The 15,322-nt window shown below is 56.7% G+C and overlaps 4 protein-coding genes across 4 annotated transcripts; 1 reads left to right on the top strand and 3 right to left on the bottom strand.

Moving 5' to 3' along the window:
• On the bottom strand, positions 1 to 4,778 carry B0T26DRAFT_840419 (uncharacterized protein). The gene is made up of 3 exons (XM_060447544.1): positions 4,391 to 4,778; positions 4,236 to 4,326; positions 1 to 4,168 (listed from the first exon to the last, which is right to left on the bottom strand). The coding sequence occupies exons 1-3, from the start codon at positions 4,564 to 4,566 to the stop codon at positions 350 to 352; spliced, it is 4,086 nt and encodes a 1,361-aa protein (XP_060289311.1). The 5' UTR covers positions 4,567 to 4,778; the 3' UTR covers positions 1 to 349.
• A 778-nt stretch (positions 4,779 to 5,556) lies between these two features.
• On the top strand, positions 5,557 to 7,065 carry B0T26DRAFT_660355 (uncharacterized protein; the record flags this gene model as incomplete). The annotated part of the gene is made up of 2 exons (XM_060439028.1): positions 5,557 to 6,082; positions 6,152 to 7,065. The coding sequence occupies 2 exons, from the start codon at positions 5,557 to 5,559 to the stop codon at positions 7,063 to 7,065; spliced, it is 1,440 nt and encodes a 479-aa protein (XP_060289310.1).
• A 454-nt stretch (positions 7,066 to 7,519) lies between these two features.
• B0T26DRAFT_734130 (Snf7-domain-containing protein) lies at positions 7,520 to 9,491 on the bottom strand. The gene has a single exon (XM_060443181.1). It carries the CDS (start codon positions 9,024 to 9,026, stop codon positions 7,956 to 7,958), a length of 1,071 nt encoding a protein of 356 aa, XP_060289309.1. The 5' UTR covers positions 9,027 to 9,491; the 3' UTR covers positions 7,520 to 7,955.
• Positions 9,492 to 10,303: 812 nt separating this feature from the next.
• On the bottom strand, positions 10,304 to 13,519 carry B0T26DRAFT_734128 (putativeTRAPP complex protein TRS85). The gene has a single exon (XM_060443180.1). It carries the CDS (start codon positions 13,086 to 13,088, stop codon positions 10,608 to 10,610), a length of 2,481 nt encoding a protein of 826 aa, XP_060289308.1. The 5' UTR covers positions 13,089 to 13,519; the 3' UTR covers positions 10,304 to 10,607.
• Between the last annotated feature and the right edge of the window lie 1,803 nt (positions 13,520 to 15,322).

Below are 15,322 nucleotides of genomic sequence, written 5' to 3'. Positions count from 1 at the left end.
AGTGGAAAAAATCAATTACTTTATGCCATGCAGCCATGCAGGTAAATACTCCAATCTGGCCAGCCGTCTCGGACGCTATAATCTCTGCCTGCGACATCTATGTTCATACCTAAGAGATATGGACTGCTACCTGAAGCAGAAAACCCTTCCTCTGTTCATGGGCGACTAGCCAGCCAATCTCAATTTGTCTCGCAGTCCTTGACCGAGAGACCCTTGACGCCTTCCCAGTGATAAGAAAGATCGAACAACAAAGATATACCTCCCAAACGCCCAAAAGTACCTGTTACACAGCCCACATAACGTGATTTCCGGGCTCCCAACTGCGACCCAAGCCAGGCGCAGCAGCCCCCTATTGAATCTCGCGGCCAAGCTCGTACGACCAGCCTCCCTGGCGGCGTATCTTATCCCGCGCCTGCAAGTCCTTCCTAATGTCTTCCTCGGTAAGCCGGTCCGAGCCGCTCCAGTTCGCGCTGCTGGTGCGCGCACGGAACTTGTGCCATCGGTCTTTGCTCTTAGTGAACACCTCCTCCATGTTCAGAGGAGCTGGTGGCCCAAATATCTGCATCGGATCCACCCGCTCTTGCTCTGCAAGCGCCCGCCTGAGCGCCGGGGAGTCAGCCCAGGCTGCCACGGCGAACTGTCCATCGTCCTCGTCGTCCTCATCGTCAGTTTGTATCTCGGGCAGCTCGATCCCGTCCGGGTTCGGGAAGCGTGGCGATGACCGGGCTGCAGACTTTGCACCCGCCTTGGCATTTGCCGGTCGGGCTGGCGTCTTGTGTGCCTGCCCAGCTGCGTTTGAGTTCGGTGCGAAAACAATATCCGCCTTGGACACCTGCGCCATGTCAAGCGGGTGCATCGCCTTGGTCCGGTTGTGCTGCTCCGTGACCGTCGCCTTGAAAAGGTCTCTAGCGACGCTCTGGGGCGGAGCAGGCGTATAACCATTGCTGAGCATCGACTTGCTTGGCAATTCCTGCGTCTTTGGGTTAGCAGGGCCCGACATCGAGAGCACACTTTGGTCTATTACCTTCTTAAAGGCCCCAGGTGGCCTGACAGGTGGCCCTTTGATGTTTCGCTGGCTGTCCGCCGTGTCGATGTCCTCGTCGAACTCCTCGCTCATGCGCATGCGCTTCGACTCCTTTGATTGGTATGAAACCAAGTTCCGCTGTGGCTGTGGCTGGGGCCGAGAGTTATCCTCGCTCGGGTCTTGTGGCAATGGGCGCTTCGAGGCTGCCTTCCCGGTGTTGGATAAGACAGTGTTAACAAGACGATTATCCTGGTGCATTGTCGAGCCCAGCCTCGAGACAGGTCGTGATGGTCCCTTATCGGCCATGTTGTATTCAGGGGGACCATTTGGCTGCGTTCTAGACGCCGGGGGAGGCGCCTTCGTCTGCTTGGCCTTCTCGATCGCAGCTCGCTTGGTGGCCTGCTTTCGATCCTCGGCCTTCTGTCGCTCCGCCTCTACTCTCCGCTGCTCTTCCTGCCTTCGTTCTTCTTCTTGGGCAGTGCGCTTGCGCTCCATTTCTAGCTTTGCCTCACGCTTCCGCTGTGCCTCGCGGTCCTCTTGTTCCTTGCGTTTGGCTGCCATATCCAAGGCCTTGGGCCGCCCAGCAGACGACACAGAGCTGTTCAGGTTTTGGAAAGAAGATTTGGCGCGGAGGGAGCCAGTTGCGCTCGCCTTGCTGGTAAGCTGTCTAGGGGGGGCTTGCGGCTTTTGCTGTCCTAGGGTCTCCTGCAACGTCGCGGCAAGGACGCTATTCGGGGGGTGGAAGTGCGACTGTTGGGAGCTGTTGGTGTTGACTCGGATGACAGTTGGTGCCTGCCTCGACTTGCCAATGTTCTCCTTTGAGGGCTTCGTCGGCCTCTTCAATATTTGGCCCCGCGTCGCGGAAGCCACGGCAGAGCGAGGGATCGACGGGGGTGGCATGGTGTTCGGAACATCGACCATCTCAACATCGCCATCATCCGATAGGAAGTCGGCGGTGGCAGTATCCCCGTCTGCTTGGCCCTTTGGCTTGCGAGGGCTTGTCCTTGTAGCCTTGGGTGGGCTATGAGGCGCGCTCTTAGGTGCAGGCCCCGGAGTTTTAAAGGCTTGGGCTGGAGGCTGGGGTGCCTTCTCCGGCTCCTTTTGCTCAACAACCTGCTTCTCCATCGAGATGACGCGCTCTTTCTCTTTGCTGAAGACCCGAGCTTTCTCTCGCTCTTTCTCGCGCGCCTTCTCAAGCTTCTCCATCTGCTCGGCATGTCGCTTTGCCTCCTTGATCTCCTTTTCTTTTTCCTTTGCCTCTTTCTCCCGCTCCTTTGCCTCCTTCTTTTCCCTCTCGGATGAGGCCCTGGTTCGCCTGGTGCTGTTGGTTCGCGCTGGGCTTACTGGCCGGGAGGTCGATGCTCCGTGCTGAGAGAGGTCAGGGTAGAGAACATTTTCTGCCGTCATGAAAGATTCCACTGATGGGCCATTGAAATAGCCTAACCGGGAAGTCGAAGGAGACAATAACGAAGTCTTACCCTCCGCGCTAATAGCCGCACTACTAGCTAGTAATACCTTAGAGCGCCCGAGAATCGATGACAACTTGTTCTTGACTTGTTTCAGCGGACTATCCCGGAAACCTCGCGAAGGTGATTTGGAGGGTGTAGCAGCACTGCCATCCTCAGACACAGTAGCGAGACTGGGGTTCGATACAGAGATTCCCTTCTTTGGGCTAACAGCCTCGCCGGTCGTGGTGAAAGGATCCATATTTGGTAGATAAGGCACAGAGACAGATTTGTGGTGCGTGGCGGCGCCAGCTGTCCGCTCAGGGATGACGGGGGCTTTGCCCGGTGAACCAGGCCTGCTCTTGGGGATCGTGAATTCGGAGCCGCTCACCGTAGTCTTCCCAACCACATCCTCCATGATGTCCGTGGAGTGGCTCTTGGGGAGCTCGGGCCAATGGCTGGCCGCGACTGCAGGTGCCTTGCTGGGAGGTTCAATCCAGTCATCGTCGTCATCCTCTGGGAAAGCACCTGACGCAACTGTTGATTGCGTAGGTTTTGGAGACGAAGCCCTCTTGCCTTCCAATGTCTGCGTCTGCAGTGGCTGTGACGATGACGCAACTGTCGTTGGGGCTTGCTGTGTAGGTGGTAGGTGCGCCATGGATTTTGAGGGCCTCGGACCAATTGACTGGTTCTTTCCTAGCATGCTTATTTGGTCCTGCAACCGCTGTGTATATGTCTTGTTATGTGTAGCAACCTTTGGGTCAATCTTGTCCGGTTGAATCGTTGTTTCCTCGTCGGCATCCATTTCGTCATGGTCATCTTGGATGGTGTCCTGGCCAATGGTGTTGCCCAGGCTTTTCCCTCCAGTCGGCCTATTGAAGTAGCTGGGTCGCGACAGGTCTAGGTGGCTGGTCCTGGAAATGCGATTCCCCCCGAGGCTCTTGTTCGATGTCAGAGGCTCACGAGCTGGTAATGATGCAAAGTTCAAGCTGCTCTTGCGCACAATCGGCCTGATGGGACTAGAACCATCCGATGGCGACCTGGCCTCATCATCTTCGTCGTTCAAGTCGTCAACAGGCTTGGGGAATCCAGTTTGCGCCGGTTTTAGCGGGGATGACTTATGGGGTGAGGACTTTGTAGGAGATGTCATCTTCTGCGGCGAGGGCGACTGCGGAGACATGATAGGAGAATGAGCCCGGGTAGCAACAAGACTCGATGCCTCGCCAAGGATTGGTGAGGGGGCGGTTGCAACTTTGGCTGTGACATATGCAGTAACCTGGCGAGTTGTCTGGTCTTCCTTTGCTGACTGGAATGTTTCCTCTGGCGAGGCAGTTGCTGGGCTTGGTCGCTCAGCTTGGACTCTGGGAGCCGAAAATATGGCCAAGTCTGTTGTTTCTACGCCCCGAACAGGGCTTTGATGCGGAGTCAAATGCACATCCTCTGGCTCAATCGGGTCAAAATCCACGGTATCATGAGACTGGCTGCCATGATAGCCAGAATCTGCGAGTGCTGTCGAGACAGGTGCCGGGGGAAGCGCGGCGGCAACGGTTGTTTTCGCCGGGCTAGTTGGTCGGGAAACCGAAGGTTTGGGCCTATCTTCAGCCACCTTGATCTTAGGAGTCCGTGCCTGGTTGGTATGGGCGAGCGCGAAAAGATTTGGCGCTCCTTTTGGCGTCGTAGAGAATACGTCAGACAAGGGCTGCACGGCGTGTTAGCAATTGGGACGTTTATGTTATCTCGGTAAAGACATGGCTGGGCACACTTACCACTCGCAATTCTTCGGGATTTGCCTTTCTCGCTGTTCGCGGTGTCCTGCCGCGTAGCTTCCCTGGAGTCTTGAATAGCTCAGTAACGTGCCTGGAGAGCACAATTGTCAGCAGTGCACTTGAAAAGGTCTTCAGACAAGGACGACGAGACGTACACTTGGTTTTCGGAGAAGATTTCGGTCATGTGCTCGTTCAGCCAGTCCATTTCATTGCGGGCAGCAAAGGAGAACTCCCCGATCTCGGACTCGGCAATCCCCAGTGCAGCACTCCTCTCTTCTGCCGCCCAGGCCGCGGACCCGACCTGGAGGCGCGGGCCTCCTCGCATCGCCATTTTTGGCGTTTGTTTACTCGGGCGACACGAACAATCAATGCTGGAAAACAGCCGGCCAGAAACGAAATAAAGAGAAGGAAAGTCGATTGAATCGTGCGCGCTATATCGTGTTGGTCGAGTTTGCCATGGAGTCGAAAGTCGAAGGTCGCGGACGGTCGAGGTCGGATTGAGCTTCTGGCACAAAGTGGGCAGGGCGGGCAGCTTGTTTGGGGGGAAGTTGTGGGTGGTGTCAACCGAGCGAGGATTAATACGGCTAGTTATTGTTTTGATTCCCTCCCGAAACGGAAAGGCTCGCCTGGAGAACGTTGAGTGGAGCCCTTCGCGGTTCCCAGACGCCTGTCCACGTGCGGGGAATTGAGCTACTGTGCGAAACAGGAGCCTTGTATCCGTACAATTACAGTACATACAGGCAACATGTGCGCAGTTGAAGATGATGCACTTCAACACGACATCCCACGTTGTGAGATATCAATAGTCTAAAATAGTCCAAAATCCCAAAAGCCGCAAGAATTAGCCTCGCCTTGACCATCTATCTCTTTAAATGGTATACTTTGCCTTTTAAAGCGTAGATCTATGGATTCTTTCTGCAAATTTGAGAACTAAGGTAAGAGTGGGTTTACTTTGCCTTTTAAAGCGTAGATCTATGGATTCTTTCTGCAAATTTGAGAACTAAGGTAAGAGTGGGCCGCACAGTGCGTAACACAGTTTTTACCCCTCAGCACTCAAATGAATTCTGTCTGCAGCACGCGCGCCTCGAATCGAATGGGTCTGGCGCGTCTTGCGCTACTATCCGTATCTTCGCTTCTCTCAGAGAGTCGGGCAAGAAAAGTGGCTGACCGAAGCGACACCTCCAGGGGTTTCCGACAATTGTGCTGAATTCACTAGCGACCGCCTGCAACGATACGAAACTTGGGCATCCAACTCGCCCCATATGCCGGCTCTTTGCACGCATAATAGACAGAACCGCCGTCTTTGTCCACCTCGAGCAGAATGGAAACCTTCAACGGTGAAGCCTACGATGTCCCAGACTCGACTGACTGGCTGAACACGCCGCTTTCTGGCCTCATGGCTGTCGAACAGGCCTTCCGCTGCTACGTTTGTAAAGACTTTTTTACCTCGCCGATGCTGACATCTTGCAACCACACCTTCTGCTCCATATGCATCCGACGATGCCTCTCGGTCGACGGCAAGTGTCCGCTGTGCCGGGCGCTCGACCAGGAGTCCAAGCTGCGTGGGAACTGGGCATTGCGAGAGGCTGTCGACGCTTTTGTCGCTTCTCGAGACACTATACTGCGGTTTGCCAGAACCCCGGCTGTCACCGCAGTGCCGAGATCCCCAAAGAGAAAGGCTGCCGAGGTGGGATATACACAAGACGAGAACAGTCAAGATGTCAAGAGACATAGGACTTCCTCGAGGCTGAGGTCAAGCAAGGCAAGGGGTGCTGAGGCAACGGCAGAGATGATGCGCGATGAGGTTGACGTGCCCGACAGCAGTGACACAGCCGACTTCGAACCAGGTACGTCCCGGCACATGGCCGAGCGGGTAGCAGAGAAACCCATGAAACTGACCCAACCTGCCTTATCAGGAGATGGCCTTGTAGCATGTCCAATCTGCTGGATTCGGATGAAACCCATGCAAGTGGATAAACACCTCGATACAGCATGTCCGGGGCCGCCACAGTCGCAGCTGCAGCCGCAGCACCAGCACCAGCCGGCCTCGGCTTCCAGCAACCGGGGCAACCACGGCTTCCGCCCAGCAGGCTGGCCCTCGCCGCCACCCGCGAGGCTTCCCGAAAGACTGCCAGCCCTCGCCTACTCGATGCTCAAAGACGGTGCGCTTCGCAAGAAGATGAGCGATCTTGGGCTGTCCACGGCTGGTCCGCGCCAGATTCTCGAGAGGAGACACCAGGAGTGGATCACCATTTGGAATGCAAACTGCGACTCGGCGAGGCCTAAGAAGCGCTCCGAGCTTTTGCATGACCTGGACGTGTGGGAGAAGACCATGGGCACCCGCGCTCCAACAACGTCCCGAGCCGCAGCTGTAGGCGCACAGATAAAGGACAAGGACTTCGACGCCGCCGCCTGGGCCATCAAGCACGATACGTCATTCAAGGATCTTATTGCTAACGCGCGCAAGACGAAGAACGAGGCCGAGCAAAAGACTCGGCAGGCGGCCGAGCCCGACGAGGGAAAAAGCTCCCGGGAACCCAGTCAGTCTCGGGCCGAGGGCGAAACGGAGGTAGCTTTCCAGCAGCGGCATAATGATCCGTCAAGGACAGCGTCCATCTTGAACCTCATCGAACCGCCGTCAAGCAAGTCAGAGACGCCGAGCCTAGCACCAGAAGCGTGGGAGCATGGCTACAGCAGCGGACCCGCTGAAATACCCGTACCCGATACGAGGCAAGAGCAACAACCCCCAATGCTCCCTGCTCACCAAAGCCTGCCGTATCTGCCACATCTTGATGCCGTTCAAGACTATAGGCCGCCTGGCGGAGGCTGAAACCGCCTCCTTAACGAGACCACGAGTTTACTATGACTTAAAATATAGAGCTGGAGTTTTCTGTTTTGGCGAGCGAAATTAGAGTAGCTGTTTGATGCATGCGTTGCTCACGTTGCTCGGTATTCGTGCTGGCTCAGATCTCCAACTAAGCTGAGAATCCAAAGACAGGGCACTGTGTCTGCAAGAAGCAGCTCACGCCCGGCATAGCCGACTAAGGAGGCGCTGGCATATTCTTATGAGTGCGTCTCCTACTGTTAAAACGTCTCCATATACTGTAATCCACCGCATATAACCTTAACTCTGGCCAGCCGCTTAGCCTACGGTACATCCAAGATTCTGCCTAGCCCATACCTTCCCACTGCAACCAACCCTCAAATGCTAAAAAACATCGTCAGCGTCGTTGATAGGGTCGTTGACGACTCCGTCAACGACCGTCAACGACCTGGAATATAGTCTGTTGCCTGCGAAGCCCTTACTAGAAGGTCCTTGCGGTTGCAGTACTGGAAGCAACAGACTGGCAGGACTGCCTGCAGCAGGGTTGTCGATTAGGGTAGTCAGGGCAGTCGAAGACTCCCAAGAAAATACGCAATTACCATATTTGAAAGTATGTTGACGTTAGCGACTACGTTGCCAGCGCTTAAAGCGGTGCAGCCAGCAAACGCGGTAATTTTCGCTATAAAATATGGTATTTTCCCAGGTAGTGAGTTGTAAAGCCTTGATGAAAGTGGGCACGAAAATATTTGTATTGGAGACATTACACATCGTTGTTGGCATGGACGGTACCAGAACCCATCCCGTCAAACTATAGGAGCCGGCCAAAGAGATTAGCAAAAACAGAGCTAGCTTAGAAAGAGAGCGCGTCTGAAGAATATATGTCATGTCATATCATGTCATGTGGCAGCCTGCGGTTCCGGGCGCTCGTCTAGGGACATCCTACTCATCAATCTCTCGGCCGCCTGCGCCTCGGCCTCGGCGGGCGCGCGTCTCTCTTCCTGCTCTTGCTGTGCAGACAGCTTCTCGACGGCGTCGAGCCGCTTGCGTATCTCCTCGGCCTCTCTGGTCTGCTCGGCTTCCCTGCGGGCCTGCTCTGTCTCTTGCTTTTGCCGCTCCGCCTGGGCCAGCTTGCGCGTCTCCTCGCCTTCGAGGGCGGCCAGCTCGTCGTCGATCTCGCCCTCGTCGACCACCATGGTGCCGGCGGACTCGGCTAGGATGGAATTGACCTCGTCGGCGGCGGCCGTCTGCTCGCGGAGGCGATCGACGACGTCCTCGACGCCCTCGACGCCGCCTACCTGCGCGTGCAGGCTGCGCAGGGCCTCGCTGCTCGACTCCATCACCTTGACCAGCTGCACGTTGTCGACCGCCTGCTCGATCTTGGCCGCCACCTCCTCCAGCTGGTTTACTGTGGCGAAGCGCCGCTCGAGTGTCGACTCGGCCAGCTTCTTGGATTTGAGCGCCGCCAGCGCCGCCACGCGGTTCTTCTTGACCACCGCGTCCTTGGCGGCCGCCGTGAGCTCTTCGACGCGCTTGCCGAGCAGCGCCGTCTGGTGTGTCAAGTACTCGAGCAGCTCTTTCAGCTGAGCGATGGACACGTCTTCGTCTGTGATCGCGGTCAACGCTGCCTCGCCAGGTGCCTTGATCTTGACCGTCTTGCCGTCGTACAGCACGGCGCCCTTATCCCGCGACAGAAACGTCAGCAGGACATCGGCATCCGCCTCGGACAAATGCTGGCTTCTCCCGGCGGCATCCTCGGCGAGCTGGCCATTGAACGTCTTGTAGAAGTGCGCCCTAGAGAAGGTGCGCTCGAAACGCGACTGCAGCCCTTCGCTCTGCTCGCCGAACCGCTGGGCCGTTTCCTCCACGTTGGCGACGACAACGAACTGCCCGGCCGGCAGCGTCTCACCCCCTTCCCCCTTCCCCATTAGCGACGGTAGAGACAAGTCGGCCACGCCGATCTGCCTCATGGTCCAGGCGGCCAGGCCCCATACGGACCACGAGCTGCCAGCGCCGCCGTTGCCGCGTCTGGCGTAGATGCTCTCGCGGGTGGTGAGGAAGTCGCGCAGCGGCACCAGGTCCTGGGCGGCGAGGGCCTCGCGCACCACGGCGCCGAGGGCCAGCGGGCGGCCGTACTGCTTCGACTCGAGGGCGCGCAGCAGGGCCTCGTCGCACTCGAGCACGAGCAGGTTCGCGGCGGCGGCGCGCGGCGACGGAGCGAGCCCCGCGCGCACGAGCCGGGCGAGCGCACGCCGCCAAGCTGACACGTTGGCCTGGTATCCGTCCGGGTTCAGTGTCCGCTGCGGTTGGAAGTCCGAGTAGAGCGCCGGCAGCCGGGCCCTGGAGCACTTGGCTGTTAGCACCTGGGGGTTTGAGGTGGAGCGGGAGCAATTTAAAGGGTATCGATGCTTACTTTCTAAAAGCTGGCTCGTTCTCGACCAGATACTCCAGTAGCTTGCTCATGGTTGGTTGCAACGGCAGAATCCAGGACAGGTTGCCGTGTCGTCGTGTCGCCGTGTCGCCGTGCCGCCGTGTCGCGAGGGACGGTGGAACCAAAGGACCTTTGAAAGGCGCTGGCAACCACGCGACACTAAGGTTCCGCCAAGCCTGACCCGGGGCCCGCTCTACCTGCTGTCGTGCAGCGCAGACAGGGTAAGTCTGGGACTAAAAGTCGTCAAAGCTCTAAAGAAGCGTAGATTCTATGTCTATCGAATAGAAGTGACTACTAGTTGGGATTTGAGCCGAATGGAGATGAATTTCGGTGAGCACGAATGTTCCCGGCTTTGTTACGTTGGTTTACGAGAAAGGCACCCAACAGATGCACAGGGCGTACGAATACCAATACGAAATGCAAAGTTGGAGGAGGATCCAAATGGAAGAAAAAAGAAGTACGCATAGAAAGGGAAAGCTTATACAGGGTTCCAGTCGACACGCGACTGCAGGCAACAGCCGTGACAATAACAAAACCTCGAGGACGAGTTGCCTATGCCAGTTGATGGCCTAGGTGAGTAGCGGAGGTCCTGCATTGCACTGTTTGCTTGGCCAGCGAATCCCCGGGGAGATCATGACGTGGGGTCGTAGCGTGCAGGTTGGACCGCTGCCACCCACGTTTAAAAGGATAGGCTGTTCTTATCGGGCTTATCAGCGCGCCGGCAGGCAACACCCGCAGTCGGCAGGCAACACCCGCAGTCGGCATGGAACATTTCCGCGGGCAAAACAAACAGAAATAGGGGTGCTCCAGGGAAGCTTCCATACTTGTCCAAGAGAGAAGTAAAAGGGTTGATTATTCTAATCTCCAAAACACCCCAAGGCACCAGCATCATGTCATTAAATCGTCATATCGAATCTTAGTAGTACCGTGTCCCCTTGATGACCACGCTGTGCAAATAAAATTCGGCGGCCATGGAACGGAGGCCACCCAAGTAAAGTACAAGTCAGACGCTAATGCAGGCGGCTGCCTCGACGAGTGCATATGGGTGCAGATTGCGCAACTCAGTATATGTTCCCCCGTACGCTGTACTCGTGCCTGCATGTCGGGTGTTGGGTAATGTTCAGGCGAATCCGTCTTTGGACGAAAAGGCGTCACCCCTTTCATCATCCACAGACGGTAAGCGCGCGGGCACCAGAGGAGTTAACGGTGCCGTCTCCAGCGCCGCGGTGCCATTGCCACCACCGCCGCCGCCGCTGCCACCGCCACCGCTCATATTGACAACGCTAGTCCGCCTCGACCTCCTGTTGTCAAGCGTCTCGCTCTCTTCGTCCATGAGTAAATCCGGCTCCCTTGCCCGCTGCCTATCGCCCGTGCCATCACCGCCATGGGCCCTGGTTATGTCAATTCTCAGTCCCTCCTTAAGCTTCTCGTGCAGGTGCGCAAGGAAATCGCTCGCAGCGGCGAAGTTCTGGACGCCGCACTCGCTGGGGAGCAGCGAATACATCTTGCGCGCCTCGTTAAGGCAGCGTTGTGCCTGGATGAACTTGGACTGCTCGATCCAGGCCTCGGCACCCATGACGCTCCAGAGCGCCGATTTGCGCCGCCGGCTGCCCCACGCCTGAGAGCCCGCGCCCTGCTTAGAGGCGTAGCATATCGCCAGGCGCTCTTTGAGCAACGCATCACCGACGGGGCCCATCAGACGTGATTCTAACAGTCGAATGCCCCACCTAACCGCCTCGTCAGTGCCCGAGCCACCCCTCAGCCGCAACAGCTCCAACGCCAACAAGATACACCGCACTGCCCCATACAGCGAGTTGCAGCGTGTGTGATACGAGTAAAAGGCCTGCTCCAACATCTGGTTGATCGTTTCGATTCGTGTCTTGGACGACATGTTCTGCGGCATGATTAGGAGCGCCAGTGCGGCCATCTCGTTGGCCGCGGCATGGTACTTCCAGGCCTTGTCATTTTGAAAGTCGGTGCGCAAAAGATCGTACGTCGACATGGCCAGCTTCCAGTCACGCAGCATGAAGGCAAAGTCGGCGAGCCTACGCATGACGGCCTCGGGGGCCTCGGGTCTGTAGAAGCCCAGCGCGTCGTAGTTGTTATTGGACGAGCCCGAGCCGGCCCCAGCACCCGAGGAACTCCGGTTCGAGCTGCCAAACGCAAACCGCTTTGACAGGCTCATGAATCTCCCGCTGATGCCGCGCCGGCGCGACGCCACCTGGTCGTTCCACACCGAGATGTTGCGTTCCATGTTTGGCACCACTGACTGCGTGACCATTTCCCGTACGAATGTGCGTATTGCTGTGGCATCCGACTCGAATATGTGACGCGTCGGGTCTTCAAAGTCCTCTTGGTCATCGCTGCGCTCAATGTCAGAGAGCTCTTCAGCGGCTGTCATCCAGTCGCTGCGCGGGAGCGGTATGCTGTCGTCGTCAGTTTCTGCGCTCTGTGAACTGCGGATCCTTAGCAGGTGGCAATGTAAACCAAAATGTTGTTTCATCTGGTTAAACAGAGCCATCGATTTGGAAATGTCGCTTTGCTCCTCGTCATGCACCAAGACGTAGTAACGCAGGTAGGCGCTGTCCACCCAGACGGGCAGCCTCCGGTCGCCCTGGCTTGTTTCCGTGTAAAGCTTCCGCAAGGCCTCGATAGGCGAGGGATTCCGCGAGCTGATAGCCATGACGCAGGCAACGGGGTGCGCAAACGACTCGTGGCAAGCCAGCGGGATCCCAGAGAGCAGGCGCCGCAGGTACAGCGCATGATACGGCGATGTAGCATCGACATCTAGCTCCTGCCTTGTCGGCGTGGTCGGCGTTGTGATACCCATGCATGCGTCTTCTGCGTAGGTCAAGTGGCGGTCAACCACCGTCTCGACCCGTGCGATCAAGCTCGCCGCCCGCAGCCCGCCGGTTGGTAGGGCTGGCTGTGGTTTTTGGCTGCCGCCCGGCCCCGGGCCGTTTGCTGTCGTTGGCCTCGTCGGAGGAGGGCTCTTCATCGCCCCCGCAGCCGGGCCAGGGTCTTCCACCTCATCGCCAAAGCGGGTGAAGCGCACGGCAAAGTCTTCCCAGGAGCGGGCGCCCCCGTTGCTATCCCTAATAGTGACCTTGCCCTGGATGCGCTCTCCAAAGGGGCGGAGAAGCTCCCACAGCCCCTTGGTGAAACCTTTATCGCCGACCAGCTGGTCCACATCCTCGGACCCGTGTATGGCTATGTGGGGGACAAAGCTCTTGAGAATCAGATTCAGGGGGTCCGCGGGATTGTCTGCTGCGTCCGTGTCGAGTAGCGACTGCTTGAACCCAGCACCCCCAAAGATAGACCCCGAGAGGGTGCGCGAGGGCGAGCGCGTGCCGGCGGACGGCGCGGGGGAGGCAGACCGCGACCCAGGCGGGGTGAGAGTCGATCGGAACAGCGACGCAGTCGAGGGGTTGGACCGGCGGTCGCGGAAGGGCAGCGAGACGTCGGACTGTGTGAGGGAGTGGGTGTCGCTACCGACGCCGGCGAGCGGGGAGGGGCGCTGCTTGGGGAGCCTCACGGCGGAGGCGGCCATGGGCAGCGGCTGGACGGGCTCCGTAAGGGGGGCATCTGCAAATGGCTGCATGAAGATGAAGAAAGCGGCCGGGCCTGAATCCGGGTCCGGCAGCCGCAGTCGGAGAAGGCGGAATCGCAAGCTTCGCAATCGGTGGAGGTCTCGGTTTCACGATTTGCATTCGCCTTCTCGACGGGACGTCGTCCGTGCGCCTCGGAATTGGTGCCGTCTTTGATTGTCGTGGCACGGCTATGGATGGGAATTGCAGCATGTGCTCTGGCTTAATGCGGGCCTTGATATTCGAGTAGGTGGTTGAGTTAATGCGAGCTTTCCACTGTCAGCAACCTGAACCTCTGCAACAATTGGACTGCGCTGGGCCCCGACGCTAGTGGATTGTTGGCAGTCCTATACCCCTCTAGGGTGTCTTTAACCGATCTCCCAACGAGCCGATGACCCTGGAACAAAGCGCCCCTGCCCTGCACGAGTATCACCTACGAATAACAGTACAATACCAGGGCATTATGATTTCACTCCCTCTCAGCCCTTGGTCTTGTTTCTCGACCCAACTCCAGTTTTAAAGTATTTTAATTCCTATGGGAAACCGTCCATGTCTACCTACTGTACAGACTTTATGAATTTACAATAATTCTAGTATGAATAGGCCAGCAATGTCCTGGTGCAGTTGAGTCGTCGGTTGATCCAATATCCGTATTCTCAAGTCTAACTATCTTACCTTAACTAAGGTAGGTGCACAGGTTCTCGTTCTCTTCTTTCTCGAGTTTCGGTTTGTCACAATATTTACCCACATCTGCCATATTCTCTCAACCCTCTCCTCGCCCCTGTCCCTCTGGCTCCTATGTTACTCCTCGGAGTTAGTTTTTCCCTCGTTCTGAATGTGGAGGGGATCGCCATCTTATTCATATCATCCTCATTCGGTCTCCTCAAGAGATCAGCATCGCCTTCACTGGCACATCGACCCCAAGGCATCCGTTTTTCCAGAGCTTACCTCTTGGTTACTCTGCGAACAATAACGATTCGGCAGTAACATCAACTCGGCAATCGGATGCCGTTGTAGCACAACGGAACAGGCGGCCAAAACCACTCTTCCGGTCCTAGCCCGGACCTAACCAGGACGGAAGAAGAAGACGACTAAGAGGGTGTAGACTCAACTCGCTGTTGATCCCCAGGGCAGACATTGTTTTTCTTTTTTTCTATCTGGCGGGCCACTCGGATTAAGTGCCGAGTAGCCCTGACAGACATTCCGGGTAGCAGTTGGTTGTCCGGGCGAGAAGGAGAGGCATGCACCTTGGGGCCAAGCAGCCAAGGCAAGGACGCGCAAGCAGCGCGAGAGTTCAAGTCAAACTCGCACGTTGCCCAGTTGTTTCTATACACTCTTTTGTGCCCGTCTCGCGGCTCGCCCGCATCTGTGGTCGCACAAGAGACGGATGGCATCATTACATGGCCAGATGAGGCGTGTGGGGAAAGGGACTCGGAAATCCCATGGTCCTGGGCAGCGAGGCAGCTGATTTGCCGGCTCCGTCGATGCCACTTTTCTAGAAGTCTCTCGCGAAAGGCTTCAGCTAAAAAAAAACATTAGCCAGTCCGGCTGAATGTCGACGCCCAGCTTGGGGTAAGATGGCATTATAGGAGAGGTAACGTTAAGATGAGAAATCTCAACACACTTGGGAAGAGGACAGAGAAATTTCACTGCGGACAATATTTTCCTTCTGCCGGCCATGCGTCCAAGTTCTTGAGACCCAGGTCGACATGCAGCTTGGGATTTGCTCGAGTCTCTTCCTCCACTCAGGTCGCTTTGCATGGATGGGATGGCTACCTAACCGGAGGTAGGTATCATTTTGCGTGGACACTCGGAACCCGTCCACGGGAGTTTGGAAATGTACGTGTACATTTTGTTCGTATTAAGTTACTACCTGCACACCGAATGTTAGTAGGTGAGGTAAGGTCACCATCTCGCAATACCTTATTGCATGTTCCTGCAGCACTCCAAAGGGCCCAGACTCGACTGGCAATGGAAGGAGCGGGCAGGTCACTCTAAGCCCCAGACCCGGATCTGCATGCCAAGACGTCGCTTGCCGCAGAGTGAAGGGTGACTGCCGAGAGTCTTGGGGAACCTCATCTCCTCCTTCCTTCTAGATTAAATGTCCCTGGCACCTTATTCCAGAGGTACTTGTAACTTACTCCTTCCATTTTTTTCTTCCATTCGGAAAATTTGCTCTTCTCAGCCTACGTGGTACACAATACCACATCCCATTCAAGTTGTCTGTGGGCATCTTGGCTCCGAATTT

The sequence above is a fragment of the Lasiosphaeria miniovina genome (genome assembly GCF_030549165.1).
Source record: "Lasiosphaeria miniovina strain SMH2392-1A chromosome Unknown B0T26scaffold_9, whole genome shotgun sequence".
Classification (NCBI taxonomy): domain Eukaryota; kingdom Fungi; phylum Ascomycota; class Sordariomycetes; order Sordariales; family Lasiosphaeriaceae; genus Lasiosphaeria; species Lasiosphaeria miniovina.
This window is presented reverse-complemented; position numbering and strand designations above follow the sequence as displayed.

Excerpts from the sequence above, each read along its gene's own strand:
- B0T26DRAFT_734130 (XM_060443181.1), bottom strand. The coding sequence starts at position 9,026 with ATGAGGCAGATCGGCGTGGCCGACTTGTCTCTACCGTCGCTAATGGGG.
- B0T26DRAFT_840419 (XM_060447544.1), bottom strand. The coding sequence starts at position 4,566 with ATGGCGATGCGAGGAGGCCCGCGCCTCCAGGTCGGGTCCGCGGCCTGG. Across the intron at positions 4,327-4,390 it reads ATCTTCTCCGAAAACCAAGT|GCACGTTACTGAGCTATTCA; the intron begins GTACGTCTCGTC and ends TGTGCTCTCCAG. Across the intron at positions 4,169-4,235 it reads ATCCCGAAGAATTGCGAGTG|CCCTTGTCTGACGTATTCTC; the intron begins GTAAGTGTGCCC and ends CACGCCGTGCAG.
- B0T26DRAFT_734128 (XM_060443180.1), bottom strand. The coding sequence starts at position 13,088 with ATGCAGCCATTTGCAGATGCCCCCCTTACGGAGCCCGTCCAGCCGCTG.